General features: G+C 41.1%; 2 protein-coding genes across 2 annotated transcripts; one reads left to right on the forward strand and one right to left on the reverse strand.

The window, feature by feature from the left end:
- Positions 1–8,847: 8,847 nt before the first annotated feature.
- CCDC127 (coiled-coil domain containing 127) lies at positions 8,848–10,586 on the reverse strand (the record flags this gene model as incomplete). The annotated part of the gene is made up of 2 exons (XM_082015002.1): positions 10,192–10,586; positions 8,848–9,521 (listed from the first exon to the last, which is right to left on the reverse strand). Exons 1-2 carry the CDS (start codon positions 10,310–10,312, stop codon positions 8,848–8,850), a joined length of 795 nt encoding a protein of 264 aa, XP_081871128.1. The 5' UTR covers positions 10,313–10,586.
- A 412-nt stretch (positions 10,587–10,998) lies between these two features.
- SDHA (succinate dehydrogenase complex flavoprotein subunit A) lies at positions 10,999–26,773 on the forward strand. Its single transcript, XM_082015504.1, has 15 exons — positions 10,999–11,169; positions 14,442–14,528; positions 14,829–14,990; positions 15,393–15,536; positions 15,683–15,847; positions 17,055–17,203; positions 18,487–18,611; positions 19,868–20,036; positions 20,789–20,984; positions 21,769–21,940; positions 23,263–23,381; positions 23,765–23,876; positions 25,024–25,154; positions 25,688–25,801; positions 26,680–26,773. The coding sequence occupies exons 1-15, from the start codon at positions 11,104–11,106 to the stop codon at positions 26,764–26,766; spliced, it is 1,998 nt and encodes a 665-aa protein (XP_081871630.1). The 5' UTR covers positions 10,999–11,103; the 3' UTR covers positions 26,767–26,773.
- The last annotated feature ends 579 nt before the right edge of the window (positions 26,774–27,352 follow it).

A 27,352-nucleotide genomic window follows, 5' to 3' on the forward strand; every position in this document is an offset into this window, starting at 1 on the left:
TGTAGTGCTTATACTAAGTCAAGGACTTCTCAGCTCCCCATGCTCTGCCAGCTGGGAGGTGCACAAGAAGCTGGGAGGGGGCACAGCCAGGACAGCTGACCAAACTGACCAAAAGGATATACCCTACCCCATATAACGTCACGCTCAGTATATAAAACTGGAGTTGGCTGGGGGTGGGAATCAATTCTTGGGGACGGGCTATTGATCCCTGGGTGGTGAGCAATTGTTGCATTGTGCATCGCTTGGTGTTGTATATTCCATTATTATTGTTGTTGTTATTGTTATTTCCCCTTCCTTTGCTGTACTATGAAACTGTTTTTATCTCAACCCACGAGGTTTTTTTCCAATTCTCTCCCCATCCCACCTAGGCAGGGGGGAGGCGAGCAAGCAGCTGCATGGTGCTTAGTTGCCAGCTGGGGCTAAACCATGACAAAAGCATGAAGTGGCAAAGATGCAATAAAACTGAAGAAGAAGAAGAAGAAGAAGAAGAAAATAATAATTCAGAGGTTAAATAAAATGCTCCCTGACAGCCTGACCCTGGCAAAATCTGTTTGGACCATCTTTTAAAATATGCAGAGAAAACACAAAATCCTTTTATGAGCTGCCAATGGGCAAAATCCTTGACCAGCTGCTCAAAGAGGGAGCACTGAACCCCATGCTCAGGAGGAGACTGAAAATCCCCAGCCTAGGGGACACTAATGATCATATTGGAACAAGAGATACACAGGCAAAATGTTTCAGAGTTGCTTAGTTTTAAGGCTAATAATCAACGGCAGGTGGTTATGGAGTTTACCTTGCCAAGAAATGCACTGTAGATGTTTAACTTGATCTAAGTTTTATGCTCTGTTGTTCTCAAACTCTACCTGATAAGGAACCAAAAGACATAGCTTCTCAGCTGGCATGATTTGATTTCTCGTGTTTGTACTTCAAGGCTGCTGCTGTCAGCCCACAGCAGTTCAAGCAGGGATACCTTGAAGGCTTTGAAGAAGTCCAATAAACTTTGGAGGCTAATTCTTGTTCCATGTGATTGTAAACTTCTCCAGATGGGAGAGAAGTCCTTTTGTGCCAGCAAGTATCACTGCAGAGGAGAAACAGGACAACACTGAGATGTCATTGAAACTCTGTCTCAGGCCATTGGGAATGCAATAGAGGTAGGATGTCATATACAATGACTTCCACAAGCATCCTGTTCTGGAGTGTTTTTATGGTGTCAGGGAATTTTCTTCAGCAATCTGACATGCCAAGACCTTGCCAGACCATGTTTACTGTGGAAGTAGCAGTGTCCTTAGCCACAAAAGAATTAAAGGGAACAAGCTATGAACATCATGTCTGCTGTAGTTCATCCAGAACTGAGCTGACACTGATGCCTATGTGGCACGTTTCTCCTTTTTCTGTTCCAGAAATAGGCACAAACTTAATTTTTGTATATACTGGTAGTTTGTGTAATACTTACTTCAGCTTTGCATATAAATATTTCACTGAAGTAATATCAGCTCCAGCAGCATCATCCTTCTTCCTTGTTTTGTTCTTCTCATTGACACCAGGGAGGGAGTTGTGTTGTCCTTAATGTTGCACTGCATACATTCAGAAGATCCCCAAAATACTGCATTCACCTTTGAAGAACATATTTCATCTTTAGAATCAGTTTGCGGAGGAACTACAGGTAAGGTCCACGGGTGTAGAAATCCTTCTGTTGACAGCATCAAATCATATGATCACATGATGGCCAGCATCCCCTTAAATTTCTTTGCTATTGCTTGCATCTTTCTTACCACACGCACCACTTCTCCAGCAGGAAGCAGAACATGTTGACAGTTGTAGGCTGTTGCTTGCCATGTTCATTAAGGAATAAAGTGTTCTTTAATCAAGGTTGTTTCTGTTGTTTTTTCCAGCGCTGTAGCATACAATGAGATGCTAATAGGTTGCTGCACTACATCCAACGCCTGCATGCCACCTTTGCATGGCTGTCTACTGCAATACCCACTTCGGTGGAGACAAGTTCATTCTGTCTTGGTCACCAAACACCATGTTTTTTCTCATTTTTCTTGTTGTTATGCTCCGTCCGTGTTTGGACCAGAGACCTCCGACCGTGTAGCATCAGAGATGCGCTGCAGAGGAGCTCATGGGAACAGAAGGTGCGGCTGAGGCTGCTGGCTAGAAGAGCCATTGGCCACCAGGGGGTGGTAGTATTTAATAATAAGAAGCACCAACCGCTTTAGATGAGGATTTTGTTTTGATTGATTGTGTAGAAGTGAGGTGTCTCAGAAATACAAGCCCGCAGGAGCAGTCATAAAGAGAAGGGTGAAGAAGTGTTTTTCCAGCAGCTGGATGGCTCAGGCTGGGATCAGACTGGAGCACGGGGCTGTTTGAGGTGCATGAGAGCAAAGGGCCATCATGGCAGGTCTCACAATCCCTCTGTGCTCTGCAAACTCTTCCACGAACTTTTTGTTTCCAGAGGCACCATATAGTTTCAGTTGTTTGGTTGTTGCCGTTAGTACTGTGTACAGTAGCTACCACTTTCAAGGCTGTTTTACCAGTAATGTTTCATCTTTTCACTTTCTCTGATGGCTACCCATAACGTCTGTAATTAGTCTTTTTGCACAACTCCTTCCACAGTAATTTCTCAGATGGTGACACCTTGTGAGTAGGATTGTATGCTATGACTGCACTTGTCCATTTGGAATAAAACTTGCCACACAGGTGACTTGTTGGCCACCACCCTTAGTGCTGTTGTACAGTAGGCAATTACACGTACAAGCTGGGAGGAGAGTCCATTTTTTAACAGCCCTTCTGATGTTAAGCTCTAGGCTTCGCATCCTTTGTGTCCGTGTGGTTCATCAAGTATGTGAGTCTTGGTACTGTGCACGTCTTCAAAGTTGTGAGCTTTCTGCAAAGGTTTTGACAGAGCTGTTCCCATGTTAGGAAACCAAGAATCAAGATTCAATATTCAGATCTAGATGTCCCTATCCATTGGTAAATTTTGAACCTGGGGTATTTTTCAGAGTCTCTTGGAGCAATTGTGTTTGGCTTATATTTAACACCTTCCAGTGGCTGCAGTTACTGATCCTGTAAAAGTCATGGGTGTGCTTGATGAAAAAGCCATGACATTTCTACCTCATGGGTTTTTAGATCAGTGTACTCACAGAAAGGTATCTACAAGGAAATGTGTTTTGCATCCTCTCCCATGTGTTGCTTGGCAGGACCAAGTCATCAGCAAAGGCCAAGGTGGAAACGTGTTTTTGCCACATCGCAGCATTTGCTCTGGTGGAACCCATAGACGTCTTTTTCTAGGTTACAGAGATTTGCTGACATTGGATCCCCTTGTTTGACTCTGACCTTGGTAGTAATTGGCTCAGCACAATCCTTTTTCAGTTCCAGATGAGTGGTGGCACTTCCAGATCAAGTTTCATCTAACCACAGGCTCAGATAGTTCTTTTTGTTTCAGAACCAGAGGGTATGTTGAAGTGTCAGTGAGTAGGAGGCTTTGGCCGGTTCTGTAAATACTGCCCACAAGAGTAATGCTTTTTCCTAGTATACTGAGTGACAAGTTGGAGTGATTCTAACTCTCAGAGGTAGAGTTTCACCCAGGTTCAGTTGTAAGGCCTCTTTGTTGCCCATTAATAGGCCAAGCTTTTGTTACCCTCCTTGTCAGAATCCATGGAAACAGTATTATGATGGTTGATCAGATTGTGGTGGGTCTCTCAGTTTTGCTACGTAAGTTGATTTCAGTATCAAAATAGTTCTCTGTTCCTTGACATTACCCAGTACATGTGTTGGCAGCCGTTAGTTCAAGTTCTGCTGCTGATGCTGATGTTGCAAACATCCCTCAACAGTGTCTTCAGCTAGATGGACTGAGACTCCCCAAACTATTGTTCTGGTGAATTACAATCCAGTTGGCCTGTGGACCTATGTGACCACTACAGTGTATGCATGATCAGTTTTTGTTGATCCCTTTAAATCATCTAAGAAACAAATTTTAAGTACGAGCAGAAGACAGCTCCATGTGCCCATCCTTGCATAGGTAGGAACAATTTCTAGTGCCTATATAAAATTATGGATGGTTTGGTCAATTCAATTGACAAACAGGAACTGCCTGGGGAAATCCCTGGCCATGCACCGCATCCTTCACCCCAAGTGGTTAAGCAATATATCTAAACATACAGGTAATGTTTATCAGCTTACACGCAGCAGGAGCTGCACCTCTGGTGTGGCCCCAGCCGCTGGGAGGGCTCCTGCCGCAATCGGTCGGTTGTTTTGCTGTGAAGTGGCTGGCACATCAATTGGTCTCCTCATTGCCAAGCTACCCTAAATTTCGGTGAGTTACTTCTTTGCAGATCCATCTGTTGTCGCAGCTATGCAGGGATTAGCTGGAGAGCTCTTGGACCGGGCAGTCAATTCATGACTGTGTGCCCTTGGCACGCACACAGGCAAAGCCTTCACATCCAGCTGCAGCACGACCGTAACTATAGAGGAAACTTGGATTTAATCCTTTTATGACAGCTGCAACTTAATCTCCATTTCTTTTGCCACAATACCTGAACCGTTGATCACTGTTTCTGCCTTGTATCCTCCACAGAGGAACTCTCACTATTTTCTCATCCTCACATCGGGGCGCTCAAAAGCTTGACTTAAAGAGCGAGAGGTAATGGGTGGCTTCCTAAGACCCTTCCTTTCACGGGGACTTGAACAGAGCTGTCACTTCCAGAGCACAGCATCCCTTCAAGCAAGACACGTTATCATGTCAGCGGTCTTCTGGCAGCTCCTATTTAGGCAAAAGGAGCAAGAGAAGGCCGGACACTCTGGGCTGCTCCCCTTTACCCACTCCCCTTCCGGAGCATTTTCTAAGGAAGATTTCCCTTTTCTAGCACTCCGTCCAAGTTCTGTCAAGTCCAGAGCATGTTTTGTCGTTGCATGCACCCAGGACGGCAGCTGTACTGCACAACGGACAGGTCAAACAGAACATGTTCTTTGCTTTTATTGAAAGCATGAGATGTCTCGGGGCGTTTCCTTACCTGTGTCTAAATGCCGAAAGTCGTATTAACACAGCTACTGCCCTGCGGGGTACGGACTGGGGACAACTTAGCTGTGAAGTGGTGAAACCAGAGCATGTAGCAGCTCTCAGGGCACACTCCCCTGGGACTCAGACGAGGAAGAGAGACTTCCCTGAGGGAGGTTCCCTTGGTGGACGCCTGTGGGGCAGACACCTGGGGCCTCCTCCATGAAACCTGGCACCACGATCAGCACCTCCAAGCGCGTGATGGCTTTTTTTGGAAAGGAACCTGCAGCCCTCTGTTCCTTAGCAGCCCTAGGACACCTCTTCCAACCTGTGTATTACTAACTTTCAGGAAAGGCTGTGACTGAGTGATGTGTGAACCACTGGAACAATAAATGCGTTAAAAAGAAACTCCAAACTCCAAGACTCGAACAGTGCGATAATCCTAAACGGAAGTTATGAGAACAAACCTAACAAACACTAGCTATTGTTCTCAGTTTGGTATCAAGCTGTCCTCTTTTTTTCATTTCTAATACTTCACAAGGATGGCATTCTCCACATGAAGATGAGGGATGAGTAAATGCAAAGGATTGTGTCAAATATAAAGAGATTAAGGATCTTTTATGAAGGGAACAAGAACTCCCAGTATCTGAACACCATCCTAGAGGAGCTGGATTGTATTTCTTCACAGAGGGCAGGAAGACGAGAAAATCCATACAGGGAAACGAAAAGGAGCCGACATGCAGAATGAGACATTTGAGGGATTCTGGAGGAAGGCAGAATACCCTGCATAACAGACAGAAGGAATTACCCCAGTGTTTCAGTGGGGCAGTCATCTTTAATCACTCATCTTTAGTTAATGCTGGTGCACTTATCTGTTTAATGATGCTGTTCTTTCCTAAGAAAGAAAAAAACTTTCCAACATATCCTCTTCTCAGCATGAAACTTTTTACATGGTACTTTAAAAATTTTGCAGTTTGCCTAGAAAGTTGGAACAAAAGAGCAAATTCCACTCCTCCCACTTACCTCACCCACATTACAAAACTGTGCAGAAGGATGTAAAGGTTTTTATTGTTACTGTTGTCATTTAACAGGTAAGTGACCATTTTCATAACCAAAAAAAGTTCACTAAATATTTAAAACCAATTATTCTTGCATTCTACATATATATGGGCATTTCCAAACAAATAACCAATTCAGAACAATAGCTGTTGTGCAAGATAAAGCTCACAATAGAACTTTCAACATGACAACCTACAAAGGGGGAATGTTTCAAAAGTACGTAACACGCTAAGAAACGTAAGTTTTGGTAGAAACTAACGGGACCAGTGCTTCTAAACCAGTTACACACTTTTAAAAATCCTCCTCAAATAACTCTTCAGTCTTAATACACTGATCTGTAAAGTGTCCATGAACAACAGTTCAACAATTAGTTGTACAAATAATTGACACTTCTAAAGAAGTGAAAGCGAGTGTCAAACATTTATTACATTGCATCCAACTCTGTACAATTGAGCATATAATGTTTCAACTTACATATTTATACTGAAAAAAAAGAAAACACATAAAATGTTTGTCTTTTAATACTAAGAACTAACAAATATGTACACAGTCAAGGCATGAGTCTCAAATACATTGGCATTGATCTGCTGGCTGCTGTTTGTCAGCTGTGTTGCTTAACTGCCTGTATGTATGTATGACAGCTGTGTGGTCAGACACCTTCCACATCCTGGAGGAATTACACACAGGGTAATTAGATGTTCAAACTAATTTGTTCTACTGGGCAATTAGGGCATGTGCATACAGCCAGCTATAGCTGCTTGGCTCAGGCTGTCACACAAGAGTAGTAACTCAATTGTGTTCTCATCTCCCAACCCGCATACACTTGGCATCCAGACAAACTTTGGCCCCTCTGGTGTTTGTGACGGTATCTCTTTTTTTTTTCCTAGGTCTGCCTACTACAGCTTTATTAAAAAAAAAAATTAAAAATCAGTACATAAGAGACTAATAAATCAATACAACAGTGTAATTAGCATCACCAAGGTGAGCAAAATCACAACTGAAACACTGAGTAGTTGGGAAATATATTCCGTTTAAGAATTTTGTTTCATGTTAGATATTTTTGCTGAGTAACTGGATTAGGTTGCACACACTACTTCAAAAGATTTATCTGCTGTGTTCTGTGTCCAGGCTGAAATGAAACCAGAAGGAAATAATAAGAGAAAAGACCCATATCTGCTGGAGTTCTCTGTTAAACTTGGATGGGCATTCACTTAGCTGGATTGCTTCTGGGCCATGCAGTAGCTGATTGCCTAGAGCAAACATGTTTGTCAAGTCTAGCCCTTAGTAAATAAAGAACTGCTAATTAAAGAACTGACAACTACCAACACTAATCAAGGTCAAGTAACAGAGAAAACCAGATGTTATAAACAAAAGGGTAAACACTGTGCCTTTGGGGTCTAAGGCTAGATTAGAAAGGAGGAAGGAAAAAAAAAAAAGATTTATTCTCCAAAATACATGACACATTAGAAAAAAGAAGGTGGTTCCTACTGCTACAAGGACCCAAAGAATACTCAAAGTTTTAAGAGACTTCAAACATGGAAATGCACTGGGGTATTTTTTCAATAAATTTAATCTAGATCTGTTTATTTTACTGTGCTAACTAAAGTGAAAAGCCCCTTTCTTAAAACACTGCAAAGCTTGAATATCTGTAGGCTTTCATGGTCATGTGTATGTGAAGCAGTGAACCATAAGCTCAACATTTAAGAGCTGCGGAGAAGTGTACTTCAGTTCTGGGAGAACTGCGACAGTCAGGGAGGGAGGTACTGGCTACCAGTGCGGGCTGCATTTAGGTTCCTCTCTGCAAATAACAAACAGGACCTGTCCAAGGAACAGAGTCAGGTGCAATGGCTGTAAGCCACAGAGGTTCCTGCAAGCTCACCAGGTATCAGCCAGTGCACTGGGATGCAGAGGCAGCAGCACAGTGATGTCTATAATGGAGGCACACTGTTGGGTTACAACCAAAACCTTGACTGAGAGATAAACTAAATGTTCTTAACATACCTACAGTATGACAAGAATATAATTCTGAGTTCATACACTCTCTAGCATTCAAGCATGGATCCCTAGCTCCAATAAGACTTTCATCAATCTGTTTCTTTATGTGTTAATTAGCATCTTTTGGATGTTCCATTCATAAAGTATTATTTGTACATTAAGTTGGAAGACAATGCAAGACTGATTAATTTGAAACATGACCATACTATTCCCCGCCTCAGAATACTAATACATACATTTATATACATGTTCACACATATGTATTATATAAATATACATGTATGATTTATGTGACAAGGACCTTGCTCAAATACGGCCTCTTCCAAACATCTGCCTCAAAAATCAGTCTTGCTTAAAACAAACCAACAACTTAAAAAAACCAAAAATAATGTTGAGACATCATGTAAAACATCAGGGATAAGGAGCACAATGTAGTACCCCACTTGGGGGAGATAAATCACACTTCCCTGTTGATGGAGTATGACAATCAACCAGGTAAATCACTCTAAACAGAGTTCTGTTTTGCTGCATACTCATGGAAGCTGGCATGTCTCTATACTACGCTGCAGTCTGCAGTACAAACACACTCACAGAGTTTAAGAGCATGCATAGCTCACTGGAGCAAGTGTTAGACAGTGAAAGGAAAGGCACCAACACTGCACATGTCCCATGCAAATACAAGTGCAACAAGGAGGATAAATGGAAACACAGCAGGATAATTTAACAGCTTCAGACTACAACTGTGATTGTCCCTACTATGCATGGTGGATCACATGAAATCCCATTATTTCCCCTACTTATCGTTTCCCTAACATGGCCTTTTCTGCCCTCTTGAACTTTTGTAGTTCAATAGCTAGTTCCCAGTATCTCAGATACAGCCACATAAGTCTCCCATTTTGACTTTTGTTTCTGTTCAGCAGATTGCCACAGTAGTTATCGTGTTTGAAAATATCTTTTAAGCCACTTTCCATGTGTAGAGCCATTGCAACAGGATCAGTTGCCGCTTTAACTAGCAGATTTTTCTCTATTTCTAGTCTCTGGCTTCTGGGTACAACAGGACTGCAGTAGATGTCCTGTCTTTCTTTAAGTCCCTCTTCAAATTCTTTCAGTAAAATATTGGCTCTCTTCTGCCACTCTTCTTCCTTTGCCAGACAACTTTGGTACAAGTTACCTGCTGCTCCTGAGTGCAAAAGGATTTGTTTTTCTCGCTCTAACTTCTCCTGCTCCTGTTCTAGGATCCTTCTTTCTTCTACTAGTTTGCGACTCTGGGACACAAGGGCTTCACGATAACTCAGGGTTCTGTTGCGTTCCTTTTCAAGCTCCAGCTCCAAGTGAGCAACTGCGCGACGATTTTCTGTGATTACATCCCGGTATTTGGCTTCCAGGTCTTTTTGTAAAGATGAGTGTTTTTTGTAATATTCTTTTTTTTCTCTTTCTATTTCTTTTTGACATTCTCTGGTCCAGATCCAACCTATCATATATAAATGAGACTTCAGACATCAGTATAAACACATATAACATCAATGGGTATGATTAATTAACTATGCCACTCAAGAAGCTATTGAGTGGTGAAAACTTTTCCTTCCTGCTCTCCCCACTGATATCCACTTCTATTCACATGTCCCACAAAAAGTATTTCTGTGGGTCCATGTTTCACAGTAAGTCACTTTAAATGATCATGTTTACTTCAAAGTAAAATCTCCCCTAGTCTTTCATTACTAATACATACATTTCTTGGATTAAAGAAGGAAAATAAAGTTATGGGGAAACAAGGTGGAGGTTTATAATGCAGGAACTGCACTGAGAACTTTTCAGGTCCAGTAAATAAAAATCAGTGGTTCTTTGGGTTGTTACCTTTGGGCTCTCTAGCACATCATATGTCCACTCTTCTGAGAGAGCTTGGTAAACTGAAGCTTATTAAATACAGATTCGATTCCATGTGTGAAAAATGGCTGTTGCCTTAATGTTTTAAACAGTACTTACTGTTTATGACATTATAAATGAGCAGACCAGAGGAAATGTCTAGATGGAGCATTACGTTATGACTGTACTGCTTCAGAGATTCCCCTTTGTCGGGCTGGTGAGATGCCTGAGCCCAGCACACACTCCAGCTCCACCAGACAGGCCTGGGCACTACTTACGGAAGGCAGCCAAGCCCAGCATGGGGACCAGCAAGGCGTAGTTCCATCTGCTGCCTTCATCTCCGGGCTCTCGTTGATTTGGCAGGATGTTCCAGTTGGGAGGGTCATTTAAGTTATTCATGAAGGCACCTTTGGTGTATAGGAGAGAAACACGGCGTTACTTGCGTGCAAAGGAACCGGGCCGCTCCCACAGCCACCTCTCACCGGGACCACAGATAACTCCCGCAAGGGTATGTCTGCCCGAGACCATCAAACGGCGGCCCCGTCACATGGGAACTTTGCACGGACGTCCAGCGAGAGGCCCCTCGGCCTGCTCCGTAACTGCCGGTCCGGGCCCGCCCGCGACCACACCGCGGCTGCCCGCCCGCTCCCGGGCCTCAGCGATGCCGCTGTTACCGCCCACTCCCTTCCCCGGCCAGCGGCACGTTAGCTGATGTTGCCGCCGACCCGAAGGCCTCCAGGTTACTCCGCGTTGCAGAACCCAGCCCCAACGCCGGCCTGGGGCGGGGGCGCGGCCCCAGCCCGCTGTTCCGGGAGCGGGACAGGAACCCACCGGCCCAGGACCGCGGAGCCGCGGCGCAGCCTTGTCGCTGTCACTTACCTGCCGGCCCCGCCCCCTCCCGGGCCGGCCCATTAGCCTACAGAAAGAGGGGTGAAGGCGAGTGGGACAACAAACGGATTCGCCCGAGTTCTGAGCGCTCCCGGTCGTCTGGCCGCGTCCCAGCCCGCTCAGATGGCGGGGAGGGGGAGGGGCTTGGGGGACACCCCGCATGCAAGTATGCACGCACTCAGCCCATGATTCCTCCCCCCCCCGAGCACAATTGGTCTCTCCCACCGAGCCTTGCGGGTAGCGGCGCCGTTAGCGGCGGTTTCGCGCATGCGTTCTGGTTCGCCCCTCTGGGTCCGTGCGAAATGGCGGCGACAGTAGCGGCTTCGCGGAGCTTTGCGAAGCGATGGCTGCGGCCGGTGGCGCGGGCGGTGAGTGCCAGTCCCCGACCCGCTCTGCCCTGCCCTCCTGCCGGCATCCCGGAGGAGGGGAAAGGGGCAGGCCGCGGGGCTGGCGCAGAGAAGCCCCTTCGGGAGGCAGACGGGCCGGCAGGGCCTGGGGACCCCGCGGCTCCCCTGCCCCTCCCTTCAGCCGCGGCGGGGCAGCGCGCCTGGCCCCGTCCTGGCCCGCCCTCCCCCGGAGCTTGGTGCGCGGCGGCCGGCGGCGGCCCGTACCCGCTGCCTCCCCCGTGACCTTGGCGGGCGAGCGCCCGCCCCGGGGCGGGGAGCAGCGGCTGGGCAGCGGGAGCGGGGCAGCTAGGGCCGTGCGGCGCCGAGTGCCCCCATGGCAGGCTCCGTCCCTCTGGTTGTTTTTTCGGAGTGGGGCCGTCCTTGTTGCTCGGCTCCTGGAGCAGGTTCCTGAGAGGTAACTGACTGTGGGCATGGCCGGCTTGGGAAGCGAGCGCTGTAGCCTTCGGCCGTGAGCAGGTTCCCCGCGGGACAGAGGAAGGCCTCGGGTACGCGATGTGCTGGGGAAAGGTTCTGGAAGAATCTGGCAGGTCCAGCACCTGGGTAGAAAGCTTACTGCTGGCTCCTTTTGGACCTGCCGTGGAAAGCCAGCTTTTATCTGCATGTTGTTTAAATCTGGCTAGCAATTCTTCCAGAAAGTGCTTTCTTAAACGTTTGACAGTTTTAGCTGATCTGTTAGCGGTCCTTAGTGAAGGCTTGTTTTTCTCTGTGGTGAAGTGGGAGTTTTCAGTGTCTTTCCACTGTTCTCACCGTGTGTGTCCATAATGAACTTGGAATTGCAAAAGGACCCTGTAAATGCAGCTGTAGTTGTCTCTGTCCTACAAAGCAAGTACAGAACAGACAACCAACTGAGAGGAAGAAATACTGTCATTATGGTAGAAATTAATGAAAAGAGTGTTACTATGTTTTAGATGGCAGTGAAGTGGCCCTGATTGGACCTTTAATTTCATAAGGGCCATGATGTTCCTGGTAGCATAAGAATTCAGGATTAGTGAGGTCAGTGTTTCCTTCAAAATTACTGTAACACCTTTTTCTGCTTTGCGGGTTTTTATTCAGACTCATTCTGAACAACTTAGTGGCAGCAGAAATTATTATGTATAGATTTAACAAAAAATTATATATGGATGGGAATAGCGGTCCTGAAGATTCTGTTTTGCAGAAGCTTAGATGTGAAAAGTAATCTGCTAAACAGTTGTGTAGTTATGTTGTGTTTTTATAATATATTTCCAAAGTCCTCTGCTGCAAAACATATTTGATAACTGTTTATAGCAACTTCAGAAAACAAAGGTTTTTTAAATGGAAAATAGTTGCAAGACACTGGCAGAATACTGACTGGAGATTGCAGCAGGCTGTTTACTCTGAGGGGACAGAAAAAATGGGTCCATGCTTTAGAGCACAACCACAGTTTATAGCTCTTGGGGTTTTCTTTGGTGTTGTTTTCTGCCCTCAGTCATTTGCAATTCCTTTAAGTAATGCTAAGTATGAACAAACCTGTTTGTTGTGTGCTGTCTTTACATACAGTAAATACTGTCTTTGAATTGCTTTATGCAATAACCGAATGTATTGTTGCACACTTACGAGAAATAATTTATTGTAGGAAAAAAAGCTGTACTGTTGCTGGAACAACATTTTGGAAACAAGCAGTAGTAATAATGCTAGAGAAGGCATGGCCACTACATTTAAAGTGTTTAGTTTAGCCTGCCACATCAGTTAGAGTTCTGCTAGTCTTCAGTTGCAGTCAGGCCCATGAAAGCAGTTTTGATACAGAGAGGACACCCCATTTTACCTTGAGCTGTGATCATTGGGAAAGATGTTTTGCAGATAAATTAGATCTGATACTTAGGTTTCACCTGGCTGTCAGTGAACTAGTTGATCTGATTCTGCATGTGAAATATTAATGAAGATTATTAATGCAGGAATTAAGATGGGCATGGAATTTCCCCAAAGCGTGATACCACAGCCGGGTGGAAGTGGGAGAGTAATTGCCTGGAGGGGAGGGTAGTAATAGAACTCCTTATGAATAAGTGTTAAGACTGATCTTATATAAAGATGGCTGTGAAAACTAGAAGTGTGTTACCAAATATGATGACACATTAGATTGACTGTTATGCAGGAAGATAATTTGAGGAAACTAGTATGAGAAATGATAAAGTGTGTTGTAGTTCACTTCAGGGTTGGGGGAAGAGATGGACATTTGGAAGTGGTAGGGAGGGAAGACCTGCTTGTTAGCGTATTATAGGGTGATTGAATCATGAACCATGAATCCAGTTGCTGGAAAAGGCAGGTATCACGCCAGTGCATTTTAGGATATTTTTCAAATAGGGAAGTGCTGATGTGGCTGCACAGGTCACTGGTATGGCTTGTACTGCTCATCAGTTGGAAATGCTGAGTTAGGTGTATTTTTCTGAGTGGTGTAAAGGAGTACCAGGTTCCAAGACATTGGAGTTTTATGGTGGAGACTAAAATTCTGATTGTTTTAACCTATCAAAGATAAGACTGGATACTGGGTAGGTTTGGGTGCTGGTTTTTTTTGTTTGTTCTGTTTTTTTGTTTTAAACATACCGGAGAGAGGGAATAACATTACAGAGGGGAAAATTGTGGCCTTGTGCTTCATTTAGGTATTAATAAATGGTTCTAAATTGGTCTAAAAATTTAGTTTAGTTCTAAACTAATTAATAGAGAATGAGAACAAGAGAAATATTGCTGACTTTAGAAGCAATGATGACCTGGAACAGCTTTCCCTACCACCTATTTTTTTTTATGTTCATTCCTCTTGACCACCTGAAATAATTCAGATTCTGAGGATTGCTTGACATGAGAAGTGTTTTCCATTAATTCCTGTGGTTCCCATAAAGCTGTTTTCATCTTTGTTTACTTATGAAAAAAATGCAAGAATAACAAACGTATTGTTCTGTCAGTGCAAGCTCAGATAGGTCTGAGAGACTGGTTAGGGTTAGTGAAGTAAATAACAGATAGTCTGTGACACCCTGTACTTGCAGGCTGTTCTCTCATCCAGTCGAAACTTTTTCTGTCTGCACTGCCCCCCCCCAGGTATGAATATAGGAAAGCCAGAACTTCATTGCATGTAGCTCTAAAATACCTTGATACAATATTCTTGTATATGGGTATTAGTGATAAGTAAAGGTTTGTTATAAATGTGGGGTAGCCGAGGATGCTGAAAGTCTTCCTTGTGGAAACATTTGTTCTATAATAGTTGTCTTGACTTCTTTCCGCAGTGGCCAGCGGCATGCCAGAGTCTTGCACGCAACCTACACTTCACAGTCTATGGAAAGAAAAAGGCTTCTACAAAGGTTTCTGATTCGGTATGTTCATACTTCTTTATATCTTGGGTAACAGATTAGATAATACATTTAATGCTTGAGAGACATGAAACAACCAGGTATTTGGCTTTTTGTGTTCAGGTCCATAGTGAGATTGAGTTGCAGAAATGCACGGCATTTTTTAATTGATATTTTTCACCCGAGAGGGTATGTAACAGATGCAGCATTCGCTTCAGGAGTTTATTAAGAACATTAAACTTATACTGCTAATGTCTTCATGAAACTTAAGTTTGACCTAGCTTGAAATATTTGTAATCATAATAAGCTGGTTTATTTTTCCAGATTTCTACACAATATCCAGTAGTGGACCATGAATTTGATGCAGTTGTTGTGGGTGCAGGAGGAGCAGGTCTGCGGGCTGCATTTGGTTTATCAGAAGCTGGATTTAATACAGCATGTGTTACAAAGTTGTTTCCCACTAGATCTCATACTGTTGCTGCACAGGTGAGAAATGAGGTAGAACAAATGTTTAAAATATGCCTGCTGTCATAAAGCTGATCTGGATATGCAACATCATGTTTCAAGGCCTTGCTTCCTTTTGTAAATACTGCGTATTTAGTTGAAACTGTTTTGGAGGGCAGTGTATGTTTGGATTCTATTCAGTGCTTTTTCACTGCATTCAGTGTAACTTTGCAATTCATTCCGTTCCACAAAAAAGAATGAGATAAGAGCCATTGTGAAACTGATAAATTGTGCAGGTTTTTCACAGCCATGTTCAGTCTGACTTTACTGTATTTCTTGTATGCAGAGGCATAAATGGTATGTCTTTTTTAACAGAAGTGAGGAAAACCTACTAAAACTGTATTTCAGTAATATAATTCCAAGAAAATGGCTTTTTATTTTCAGGGAGGGATCAATGCTGCTCTGGGAAACATGGAGGATGATAACTGGAGGTGGCATTTCTATGACACAGTGAAAGGGTCTGATTGGCTGGGCGACCAGGATGCCATACACTACATGACCGAGCAAGCCCCAGCTGCGGTGATAGAGGTGAGACTCACTGGAATTCATGTCAGTCCTAAGTATTTATAAAACTGACTGGCTTCCAAAGAGATCTCCTTACTAGGAACATAGTAAAATAACTTGTTGGCTTGTTGTGGGCAAGAGTTTCTGATGTTTGTGTTTGGGTTCAACAGCTGGAAAATTATGGGATGCCATTCAGCAGAACTGAAGAAGGAAAAATCTATCAGCGTGCATTCGGTGGACAGAGTCTTCAGTTTGGAAAAGGGGGACAGGCTCACAGATGCTGTTGTGTTGCAGACAGGACGGGACACTCACTGTTACATACTCTGTATGGGAGGGTAAGCAGCTGTGAAGTAAATTTGGTTTGGGGTTTTGTATTTGCAGTTAATGATTTTTTTTCTTCTTCCCCTGCATTTTGGAAAAAACCAAACCCAAACAACAAAAAAACCAAACAGAATGTCTAGCTGCTCACGTATGAATGAGGAATCCGGGGGAATGACTGATAACAATTCTAGATTTCCTTACTTCCTGAGGCAATGTGAAAGGATGTAGCCTAGGTGATGCTTGTTTTTGTGTGGGGTTTTTTTTGTTTCTGCATACTCCTGACACAGAACAGATTGAAAGATCATATTTATAATGGGTCTTGTGAAAACAGCAGATCTTAATTAGCGTACACTGTTAGCTTTGTGGTCTGTAGTAGTTCTTCACTGTTAATACTTCTGTGTCTGTTAACTAGACCCAAAGAGAATTTGTATAAACCTTCCCCAAAAAACTTTTTTCAATAAATCTGACAAAGTAGCTGTGGGGAACTCTGCAAAGAGGTACAAAGCAGTGTCTTCTTTCACTCATCTTTAAACAGGGAGCAGGGCATGAAGGCCTACTGTGCATTTCTGAGCTTGCTCTATGGCAAGTAAGTGACTAGTGTTCCATCATCTGTTCCTACCAATTCTACAAACCATAATTGAAGAAATATTTGGTTATTTTAAAATGATAGTAAGCAAGTAGAAACCTGAACTTAAGTACCTAGCAGCTAATTGTTTTTTATTTATTTACTTAGTAGGTAGCTAATTGCTGTCCTTCAGGTTCACACTATATATGCTTCTGCAATAGAGCTCAGTGCTGCCAGATACTGATCTGATCCTTGAGGGCATGAAAGAATGTTTGACTTGATGCCCACTGCTTTTGCTGGTGTACTAGGCTCCCGGAGATGTACTCTGCTTCTCTGCAAGAGGTTAAGTAGAATGTGCTTGAACATCTATCAAGCACTGCAGCTGACTAGGGTGTTGCCAGATGTAGAGGGAAATAACAAGTCTTTCTGACACGCTGTGACTTCTCAGAATTAAATGGTTTGGTAACTACTTGTGTCTCTTTAAGCTAGAATAAATTCATTAGCAAATTCTTATAAAGATTTGTGAGGAAACCAGCCTCCCTAAGAGTTGGGGGAGTGGTTTTTATCCTGATACAGCCCACATGCATTTGCAGTTTTGGAGAAGTTACTTTGGTTTCTGGATTTTTCTGAAAGTTCCTTTTTTTATTTTCCTCCAGTCTCTAAGATACGATACAAGCTACTTTGTTGAATATTTTGCCTTGGACCTACTTATGGAAAATGGAGAATGTCGTGGTGTTATTGCCCTTTGCATAGAAGACGGCACTATACATCGTTTTAGAGCAAAGAACACTGTTATTGCCACTGGGTAATGTAATGTTCATGATGGACAGAAACTTGAGCGTGCTATTAGTTGGAGGTCTGTGTGTTTGTACATGTATTTGAATCCACAGTGTGGAGATGACATGTTGACTTGAAAAACATAATTTGTATGTTCATCTCCCCCTGCCCCACCTTTGATCAAAAGCAATATAACTGAATTCATTCATTCCCTCTGAAAGAAGACATGTACTAATTTTGTGACCAAGTATAAATTTAGCACAAGGTCTAACTTTGAATTCTAAAACCGTGACATAAAGTTGGAATGTGTAAGTGCAGTATGTGTGGTCCAAATGGTCTTAGATTTTAAAATGTGCTGTTTAAAGCGGACATCATTGCAATGCTACCAACGTGTGTCTATCTGTAGGGTTCTGAGTTTCTGGTAGGAAACAGCTTTTTTTCAGAATTCTGCAGGATCTGTTACATTAAGATACCAACGTTGTAGGATGAAATTATCAGAAGATGAGTGTAACATAACATCGCTTGGTTGTGAAAGTTTCTGTGTGTTTATTAGAATACTATATGCAGTTAGTCTTTTGCTGCTTATGGCTGTCTCCTATCTGTGTCAGTATGCAAAATATTTATAAACGTGTCTGTCAAAGAAAAATACTTAGTTTGGTTGCCTACATAATTTGGTTTTATTAAAGCTGAAGCCATTTTCATGCTTGCATACTTTGAGGTACGTACAATATGTAGATTAATAATTCTTCTGAGAATTCTTCCTGAAATTGGGAGTATTGGCAGGTTTCAATAACGTTGGAAGCTAACTTATTTGTTTTAGGTTGAAGAATTGATGTTTAATACCTAATTTTAGACAACTAAGTTTTGAAATCTAAGAATATAAAATCAGAACCATATCAAGGATATAAACCATTGTTATATGCTATTTTTGATAAAACTGCTAGTAATGGTTCAAATAAAGTCTAATGGTATTGGATTGAGAGAACTTTCTGAAGTAACTTTTTTCTGGAAAAAAGGCTTCTCATATTAACCCAACTATCCTGCTTTGAAATTGTTATTCTTTTTCTTGGACCTTCTGTCACCAGCTATTTTTCAAACAGCTTGAGCATAACAGAGTTGAGCATAATAGGGCAATACCAATTTTGTTTTCTTTTGGTCGAACTTAGTACAGAAGATGGCAAAACTTGCATATCTTGCTTATTAACCTTTTGCTCTTATTTCCACCATTATGCGAACAGCATAGTTGAGTAGTATGTTCAGGTGATTTTTTTTTTTTTCCCTCCTAATTCTCTTAACTGTTGTGTTTTGTAGTGGGTATGGCCGTACTTACTTCAGTTGTACATCTGCTCATACTAGTACGGGTGATGGCACTGCTATGGTCACACGAGCTGGTCTTCCTTGCCAGGACTTGGAATTTGTACAGTTTCACCCTACAGGTACAGAATAAGAAATATATAATACTTACATCATTATTTTTAATACGAGTTAAATAGATCTTTTTTGTTGTTGTTTTAAAATGTGCTCAAGTAAGTTTGTACTTTTCTGCAGCACTTCTTTAGTTCATTAGTTGCTTGTGACAGGTGTTCATCTTGTCTGCAGCTGCTGTTGAATATGAATCTGAGGGTAAGACAGAATATGAAAAAGGTCTTGGTTATTCTAATTTAGAGATCAGTGTTAAATATTTTGAGGTGCTGTCTTGACAACACTAACAGGTTTTATGAATTCCAAGCTGAAACTGCTTCACCTCTTAAACTTACGTTTCCTTTTGCCTTTAAAATATTAAAGGGTTTGATACTGGATACTGGAGCAATGGGATGGATGCACATGTTAGGGAATTATACACTAGAATCTTTTGTGGAAGTGGCATAGTTGAAGTAAAGGTATATATTTAGGACTGTGTGTTTTTTAACTGAGGATCAGTATCTAAACTGTAGAAAACAATGGTCACAAACTGAAAAGTAAGACTTTTTTTGCAGCTAATTAAATGCTTAATTTAACTTGTGATAAGTGGTGAATTTTTTCAATTGTTCTCTTAATTTTACAATGTTATTGTTATATCATAGAGATCCAATGTTCATTTGACTTAGCTAAGGTTTTTCTAGTCAAAGAAGCTTAATTGTGTGATAATTCTACAGCTTTTAACATAATTATCAAGTGCATGAGTTGGTTAGCATTTTTGTTTACTATGATGACCAGTGCTGAAGGCTAGGTAGGCCTTCCTTCTCTAAAGGAAAACTGAGTAAGCTTTGACATTCCATGCGATTTGAAGCCATCCTGTACTGCCTTAGCACAGAAGGAACACAGATGAGCAAACTGGCCTTGAGATAATCAACTTCTGGTTTACTTAAAAATCTTGAACAAAGTAGTTGCTGAAGGTGTACAAAATCTTTGTAAAATTCTCCTTTTGTATTGATGGGTACAGATCTCTTCCAGTTCTAATATTTTAGATACTGTGGGTGTTCCAAATCAACCTGCTTACCTTTTGGGAAGAGTGTTTGAAAGGAATAACAATACTTGATTCTAAGCAGTCTTGGGGGACAGTTCCTAGTGGTATGATTAGGGAGGATTAAAATCCACCTACCCCGGTGACTTATTTGCATTATTTTAAGATGACCTTGTTTATTCAGTCTTGGTCATGATTATGAAGCTGTCTAGAGAGTATGTCATGTGATGGTATTTTCTTTCTTGACAGGTATCTATGGGGCTGGTTGCCTTATAACAGAAGGATGTCGTGGAGAAGGAGGTATTCTAATTAACAGTCAAGGTGAAAGATTTATGGAGAGATACGCACCTGTTGCTAAGGATCTGGCTTCCAGGGATGTAGTGTCTCGTTCTATGACCATAGAAATCCGTGAAGGAAGGTTAGTTAAATACTCTTAATGAAGCTGCAGAATAAATACTTAATCGTACTAGACTGTATATAGTACAATAGTTCATTTGATAAATACCTGATAATTCATGGGAGTGAGCTTTAATAACTGTTAGCTGAACACTGCATGTAGGGCAGGAATTTTGCTTGTTAATTCCTAATGATACTGAAAAGGAACACAAGAGGGTAGGATTATTCTGTTTAGATTCAGTGCATCTGGAGACAGTTGCTCAAACAAGTTTAGTGTATATGCTCTTACTGCAACCAATGGAAATAATGTGCTCTGTTCTCTTGACTAATTATCTTAAATTTTTCGTATTTCTGCTGAGATATGAATTATTGTGAAAAGAAAGCTGGGAGGTGAAAAATATGAATTATTGTGAAAAGAAAAATATGAATTATTGTGAAAAGAAAGCTGGGAGGTGAAAAATATGAATTATTGTGAAAAGAAAAATATGAATTATTGTGAAAAGAAAGCTGGGAGGTGAAAAATATGAATTATTGTGAAAAGAAAAATATGAATTATTGTGAAAAGAAAGCTGGGAGGTGAAAAATATGCTTAAATTCTGCCACGTTCAACAGTCTTTTCAAATATGCTAGGTATTAATTTTTGTCTGATAACCTTTGAATAAATTAATTATTTTCCTCCTCACAAATTAAATAAATTGGATTAGAAATACTGTTGGTGTTTGCAGAATTCCTGTTATGTATTCCAGTGTTGACTGTTTGGTTATTTTTTGGTAGGGGTTGTGGTCCTGAAAAAGACCATGTGTACTTGCAGTTGCACCATTTGCCACCACAACAGCTAGCAACCCGTCTCCCAGGAATTTCAGAAACAGCTATGATATTTGCTGGAGTTGATGTCACTAAAGAGCCTATTCCTGTTCTGCCTACTGTGCATTATAACATGGGAGGTATTCCTACTAACTACAAAGGACAGGTAAGTAATATGCATCACTTCTGTTATTTTTTTTCATCATCATAATAATATTTCCAAATATGAAAGCACTAACAATGTTCCTCGTAAAGGTAAGGATGATGAATAACATTAATAATGTAATAATGATGTCAGAGTACTTAAAACACACCATCTGGTTTGTTTTTGTAAATAACTTGAGAACCATATTCCAGTTCATCTGGAGTTGGGAGTTCCAAGAAACATCTAAAAAGAAGTTGCTGTCATGTCTGATATCAATTCTCTGTTTATTGAGTTGAGGAAAATTTGGTTGAATAAAGATCAAACTAGGGGGCTATTACAGTCTATAACTCAAGTTAATGTATGTTAATTCTCTGTACCTCATGTAATCTCTACACTGTAGCACTAACTTATAATAGTTAGAAGTCAATGTGATGGTGTCAGCTGAATTTTTCGGTTTCGGTGTATTGTACTTGTTAATTTTTTAATGTAAAATTTTGCCTTAGAAATGTGTGCAGATCAGACTTCCTTCCAGTGCTTTTCTGACTTGCTGCAGAATTGAGGTGAAACAGAAGTGCACACTCTTCATAAGCATAACTAAAGAAATCTTAGGTTTTACTGCCATCTGTATTTACATACTATTACTACTTAACCTTTAGAACTAAGGTATTTATGGTTTCAGAGTTGGAGAAAACTTTAGATTGCTGTTTTTCATCCTTACATGCACATGGCCTTTGCAAATCAGGAGGTTTGCACTGTTATAAACTGTTTTAAGAAACGAGTGTTAATCGACTGTCTGAAACGATAGGTGATTACACATGTGAATGGTGAGGATAAAGTGGTACCTGGTTTATATGCTTGTGGGGAAGCAGCCTCTGCATCTGTCCATGGTGCAAATCGACTTGGAGCAAACTCCCTTCTGGATTTGGTGGTCTTTGGTCGTGCTTGTGCCCTTACTATTGCGGAGACATGCAAGCCTGGTAAGTCTCACTTTTTTTAGAGACATTTGCCTTTATGATTTCCTTTCTGATCAAAGAGTTGTTGCTATCCAATTCAAATTCAGAATGCTAGACATAGACTCCTGTTGGTTAGAAAAGGCAGAAATCAGTGTTTATGCTTTTTATAGGCATGTTCTTTGCTATGCAAATGTTAGACATTAGCATTTGCTTTGTGAGTTGATCTTTTTAAAACTAGAATTGGGTCAATGCAAAAACAGTTGAGATTTTTCACAAATTAGCAAAACAGAGTATTGAATGTGAAGATGGACTTCTCTACATCCTGCACTGCATCTTCAATATCAAAATGCAGTCTGTCTTTTACTTGTCACTTTTGGAGAGTGTAATTTGCTGCCACCTTGTTGAAGGTGGACTGCCCATGCAAGTGCTAAGAGATAGATACTAAAAATTATAACATCTCATTCCCTATATGTGGATTATCACTGCTGAGTATTATTTTTAAATAATCTGGCTCAGCAGCAGTTACTGAGCAGAGAAAACAAGCAAACAAAAAAAACCCCACAACAAAATAGGCAGTTATATTGCCAGAGCAGCTGAAGTCCAGAAGTAGTCACCTGTTTTTCTCATTGCTTAATGTCCAAATTAATAAGATGATTTGTTTTTTCAGTCTGACTGCACAAAGTGCACAGAGTGATGGTTCCTGATGGAATCATCTTGGATCTAGTGGTGCCTGTTGGCACTGGCTGTGTGCAGACATTTATTTGGATCTTTCTCTGTCCTTTGAGTTTGAAGTTGCAGGAAGGTTTTTATTAGTCTGAATGCAAAGCTACAGGTGAGATGAAATGTGCTGGTAAGATGCTGTGTTTGGTTTGTTACTCGGTAAGAGATGGGCTCTATTATTAGAGGTAAGATGCAGAGCTCACGTGTACCTGCCAAGCTTATTGACTGGTCCCTTAACAGATCCAAGAGAGGGTGGGAGGTTTGGGGGTGAGGATACAAGGAAAGTACAGGAAAAGGTGGTAAGGAGCCACAAGCTTATTCCACAGCTTAGATGAATTTGCATCAAGTGCTATTTTAAGGAATTAACAGCAGAATTAACAGCAAACCTATAAATTCCCTACTAGCTGTCACAGGAAAGAATGTGACTCATGTATTCCACCAAGAATTCTCAAGTGTATGAATACTAATGGTGGGAGTTCAGGAAAGTTATAGTTAACCTGTACCTCAGAGGAAGAAAACAGATTGTGTTTTAGTCAAATCTGGTTTTTAGTAGTTGCTAGTCTATGAAACTGCCAGAAACAAAAACCAAGCCCAACCTACTAAACGTTCTGAAACTTTCTTATTAGGAGAGCCAGTTCCCTCCATTAAACCAAATGCTGGTGAAGAGTCAGTTGCCAATCTTGACAAATTAAGATTTGCTAATGGAACCATAAGAACTTCAGAAGTGCGACTTAACATGCAGAAGGTAAGCCCAGTGAAGCTCTCATGTATAAGGTGGGAGAAGCTGCAAGCGACAGAGGTGATCTGGTCACTTTGCAAAGTACAATTCAGGATTTGCTTTGCAAAAGTAAAAAGCAGTGTGAGAAGATTGTGTGCAGCAAAGGCTGTATCCGTTTTGTTAGTTTTTTCTCCCCTTCATGGTTATTCCTCTTGGGCAGTTTACACACTGTGTAATAGAGTAGTGTTTTGTCTGTTTGGGGTGAACAGAAGAATGTTTTTTTTCTTCAGGCTGCAGACATGTTTGAAGTCAAAACAGCTCCATATCAAGCTCTGTCAGAACTAAGGAAGTTACGTGGGATATTATGCACATGCCGTGTATGAAACCAATTTTGTTTTACTATCTTGCAGACAATGCAAAACCATGCTGCTGTATTTCGTACTGGTTCTGTACTCCAAGAAGGCTGTGAAAAACTTAGCCAAATTTATGGTGATCTGGCTCATCTAAAGACATTTGACAGAGGTAATTTGCTAGCAAAGAATACACTTGGCCAGCGTATTCTCTGAAAAGGGGTTGGTTTGGTTTTTTTTCCTTCTATAAACCTTCTTATGTATTTCTTGAAACTTTGGCTAAAGACTTTGACCATTTTTAATCTTTCAAAATATTTTGTAGAGCCCTATTTGCTAAACATGGCAATCAATGAAGTACTTGATCTTACTGGTCATTTTCTGATTGCATACTCTTTCAAAGAAGCAGAGACTGAAATAAAATTTAACTGTAGAAGGTACTAACTGCTGCTCTCTGAGAACATGATATGAAGTTGTTTAAATACTAAGATGAACTTTGTTATCATCTTCTGAAAAGGCCAGGGAGTTGCAAAAAGGTAACAAGGCTATTCATAGGCTGAACACTCAACTTTCATTCTTGAGCTGAGCAGATAGCTCTGCATTCAGATACTGCCATGTCTTGCAGTGTATCTTACGAGAACTTGTTTAATTAAGTATAACTGGTGATGTACCTTTTGTCCACTTGTGTGTTTCTCTCCAACTACTGCTATTGGACATGTATCCTAACACTGAAAGTAGAACTGGCTTTCTTGGACAGCTCTCACTAAGCATCAAAAAGTGTGTTACAGTAGCTTAGAATGTAGGGGTCAAAATGAAGATACGTTCACGTAAGTGAACTTGTGTCCACCTTGGAGATACTTAAATGCAGAAGAACCTTGTATGACTAGCAGTTTGGGTTTTAGCTCTCTCTGAGGCTAGGAAGGAAAGAAGGGAAGGCCCTGTTGTCTGGATCTGTTAGGGGTCTACTTAAAGAGCTACCATATAGCCAGATCTTGTGAGCTGAAATGAGGTATGGGGACTGAGCTGTAGGTACAATATAAAGGCAAGAATCTGTGGTGTAATTTTGTCTCAGTAGTACGCATGCAACAGGAACACCCGGTAGAACTACTGAATTTTTCTAAGTTTCATTACGATTATTAGGGTTTAGGAATTGTTACCGAGCCTTGCAGGCAATAGTTGGCAATTCAGTATTGCAGAATACTGTAACTGCAGTAGGTAGAGCATTGGCTAGTTCGATTGTAAGTACCAGCAATATGGCAGAAGTAAATTGAGGAATAACTTTTTTGTAGAACATCTTCCATAGTGTTTTAATATTTTACTAGGTATTGTGTGGAACACTGACTTGGTGGAGACACTTGAACTGCAAAACCTGATGCTTTGTGCTCTACAAACCATTTATGGTGCTGAGGCTCGCAAGGAGTCCCGGGGTGCTCATGCCAGAGAGGACTACAAGGTATAAATATTGTCTGTGACCTGGATGTAGGACTGAATGTCCTTGTTATGTGTCCTTGGATGGATTATTTAAAAGTTGTAATTTCTTCAAAGTACAGTCTTCAGAGTCTAGAGTTCTCTAAAGATCAGTGTAGTATTTTTTTGGGGTCCCATTTGCTCGGTTTTATCTGTTCTTATTTGTTATACATAAAATGACCAATACATGCAACACTGGGTAACAAACTCAAGAGAAGAGTTCCATGTGTGCGTCTGAATGATTAGAGAAGACTAAATCAGGACTATAGTAATAATAATGTCATGAATGCATAAACTGGACTTCAAGCAGAGTAATTTTCCTGTGCAAGGAACATTACCTTAAAGCCCTTGTTAACCTGCAGTATTTAAAATTTGACATGGGCTGTGTTAAGATAAAGCTTGCTGGCTGTTAGGAGACACATTGCGTTACAGTTGTAATTGGAATGCAACTAATCATGTGGTTGTAAACTGATTTGCAGATATAATTTCTGGTCTATACTAACCTAACTTTCTCCTTAGTTACGGATAGATGAGTTTGACTATTCTAAGCCACTCCAAGGCCAACAGCGGAAGCCATTTGAAGAGCACTGGAGAAAGCACACCCTTTCACTTGTGGATGTCCCATCTGGGAAGGTACGTTGAGCCTGATGCTTCAGGGTCTTTCTGACTGTCAACAGACAGGTGCTCTCATAGACAGCTCTTGATATCATGATAATACTACAAAGGATTGTCACTGTTTGAAGTACCTGATATAGTTTAGTGTACTTAAAGCAAAAAAAAAAAAAAATTGCACATTTACTCTGTTGTAGAACAGTAGGCATAACTGGGAGCGGTTACTGTTGATCTTTGGGAAGTGACTTTGCCATTTGAGCTGGAATTGTTTTTTCCCTTGTGTCAGGCTAGTTCAAAACCTGTTGTTGGTGCTTAGCATAAAGTTCTTATGGTATTTCAAAAATAGAACTGAAATCTGACCCTATAAAAATCTTGAGCATTTTTTTTTCTTATCACATTCTGTGAATTCTCTTTCCTTTCCCCCAGTTCCAGCTTCCTTGAATCTAGTTTGAGGACAAGTGAGAACACTGCACTTCTGAATAGCTGCTGAGGATGAAAAGAGAGTGTGACACAGTTCTGTCTCCTAACTGATCCGCTGGGTTCTCTATCTCCAAGAGTTTCTTAGCTTAAAGAACTAGGAACTAGCAATCTTAGCCAAAACTTTACTTTTGTCCAAAAGGCCTTTTTAAAGTAGTAGCCTTCTGATACCATTTCTGGTCAGGCTTTTGCTTTTTAAGGAATTTGGTCAGTGGTAACTTGGTGGAACTTAAATGTTCCTCCTAAATTACTAACTATTCATTTTCTATGGAAGGAAAAGAATAATGGAGAAATTAGCTTAGCATAAATGAAGTCATTCATTTACCTGTGTTGTTTGGTCATTCCTGTTAGCTAGGTAGGCTGTCTTGTTTAGATACAAGAGGTTTCTTTGTCTTAAAGTTCTCTGTTATCTTTTACTTTAGGTTACCTTGAAATACAGACCTGTGATCGACAGAACTTTGAATGAAGAAGACTGCTCAACTGTCCCGCCTGCTATTCGCTCATATTAGTAACTTAGGTTTACGTTGCAGTCCTCTCCCAGAGGGGGTTAGTGTACATAAGCATAGCACAAGCAAATCAAAATAGTATTGTCACTGTCAATGGAAGAAAATGCTGACTAAACTTTTCGCCAGCTTATATTCTGCTGTGGCTCACTGTACAATTATGAAAATGGAATGCAGGACAGCTTTCCATATGTTCTTTCAGCGATCTGTCAAAACTGACAGGGGAAAACACAAAATGTGTCTAAATAAAGTGATTAGAAGTCTTGTATTTGTATTTGCGTGAATATGCTGTTATGTATATAATTACAATGCTTTTATTTTGAATATATAGTTACTTCCATATTTTAAGAACAAGAAATGCATTTAATAGTTTTAGACAAGACTGAGATGATGAATTTTATGATATGGGGACTTAAGCATCATAATTGCTGATTGTAAGTAACATAGAAAGAAAAGAAAATGATGCACTAGTAATTATAAATTTGTTTTTTTCTGAAGCTAAAATTGTAAAACTTGTCATGCTGTTGTTTTATTGAAGGAAGCAAGATACTTCTACTCCAGTTACTTCATGCAAACAGAATATAATCTTAAT

This window comes from Phaethon aethereus, assembly GCF_964289735.1.
Source record: "Phaethon aethereus genome assembly, chromosome: 2".
Classification (NCBI taxonomy): Eukaryota; Metazoa; Chordata; class Aves; order Phaethontiformes; family Phaethontidae; genus Phaethon; species Phaethon aethereus.

Excerpts from the sequence above, each read along its gene's own strand:
- SDHA (XM_082015504.1), top strand. The coding sequence starts at position 11,104 with ATGGCGGCGACAGTAGCGGCTTCGCGGAGCTTTGCGAAGCGATGGCTG. Across the intron at positions 14,991-15,392 it reads CTCATACTGTTGCTGCACAG|GGAGGGATCAATGCTGCTCT; the intron begins GTGAGAAATGAG and ends TTTTATTTTCAG. Across the intron at positions 15,848-17,054 it reads TACATACTCTGTATGGGAGG|TCTCTAAGATACGATACAAG; the intron begins GTAAGCAGCTGT and ends ATTTTCCTCCAG.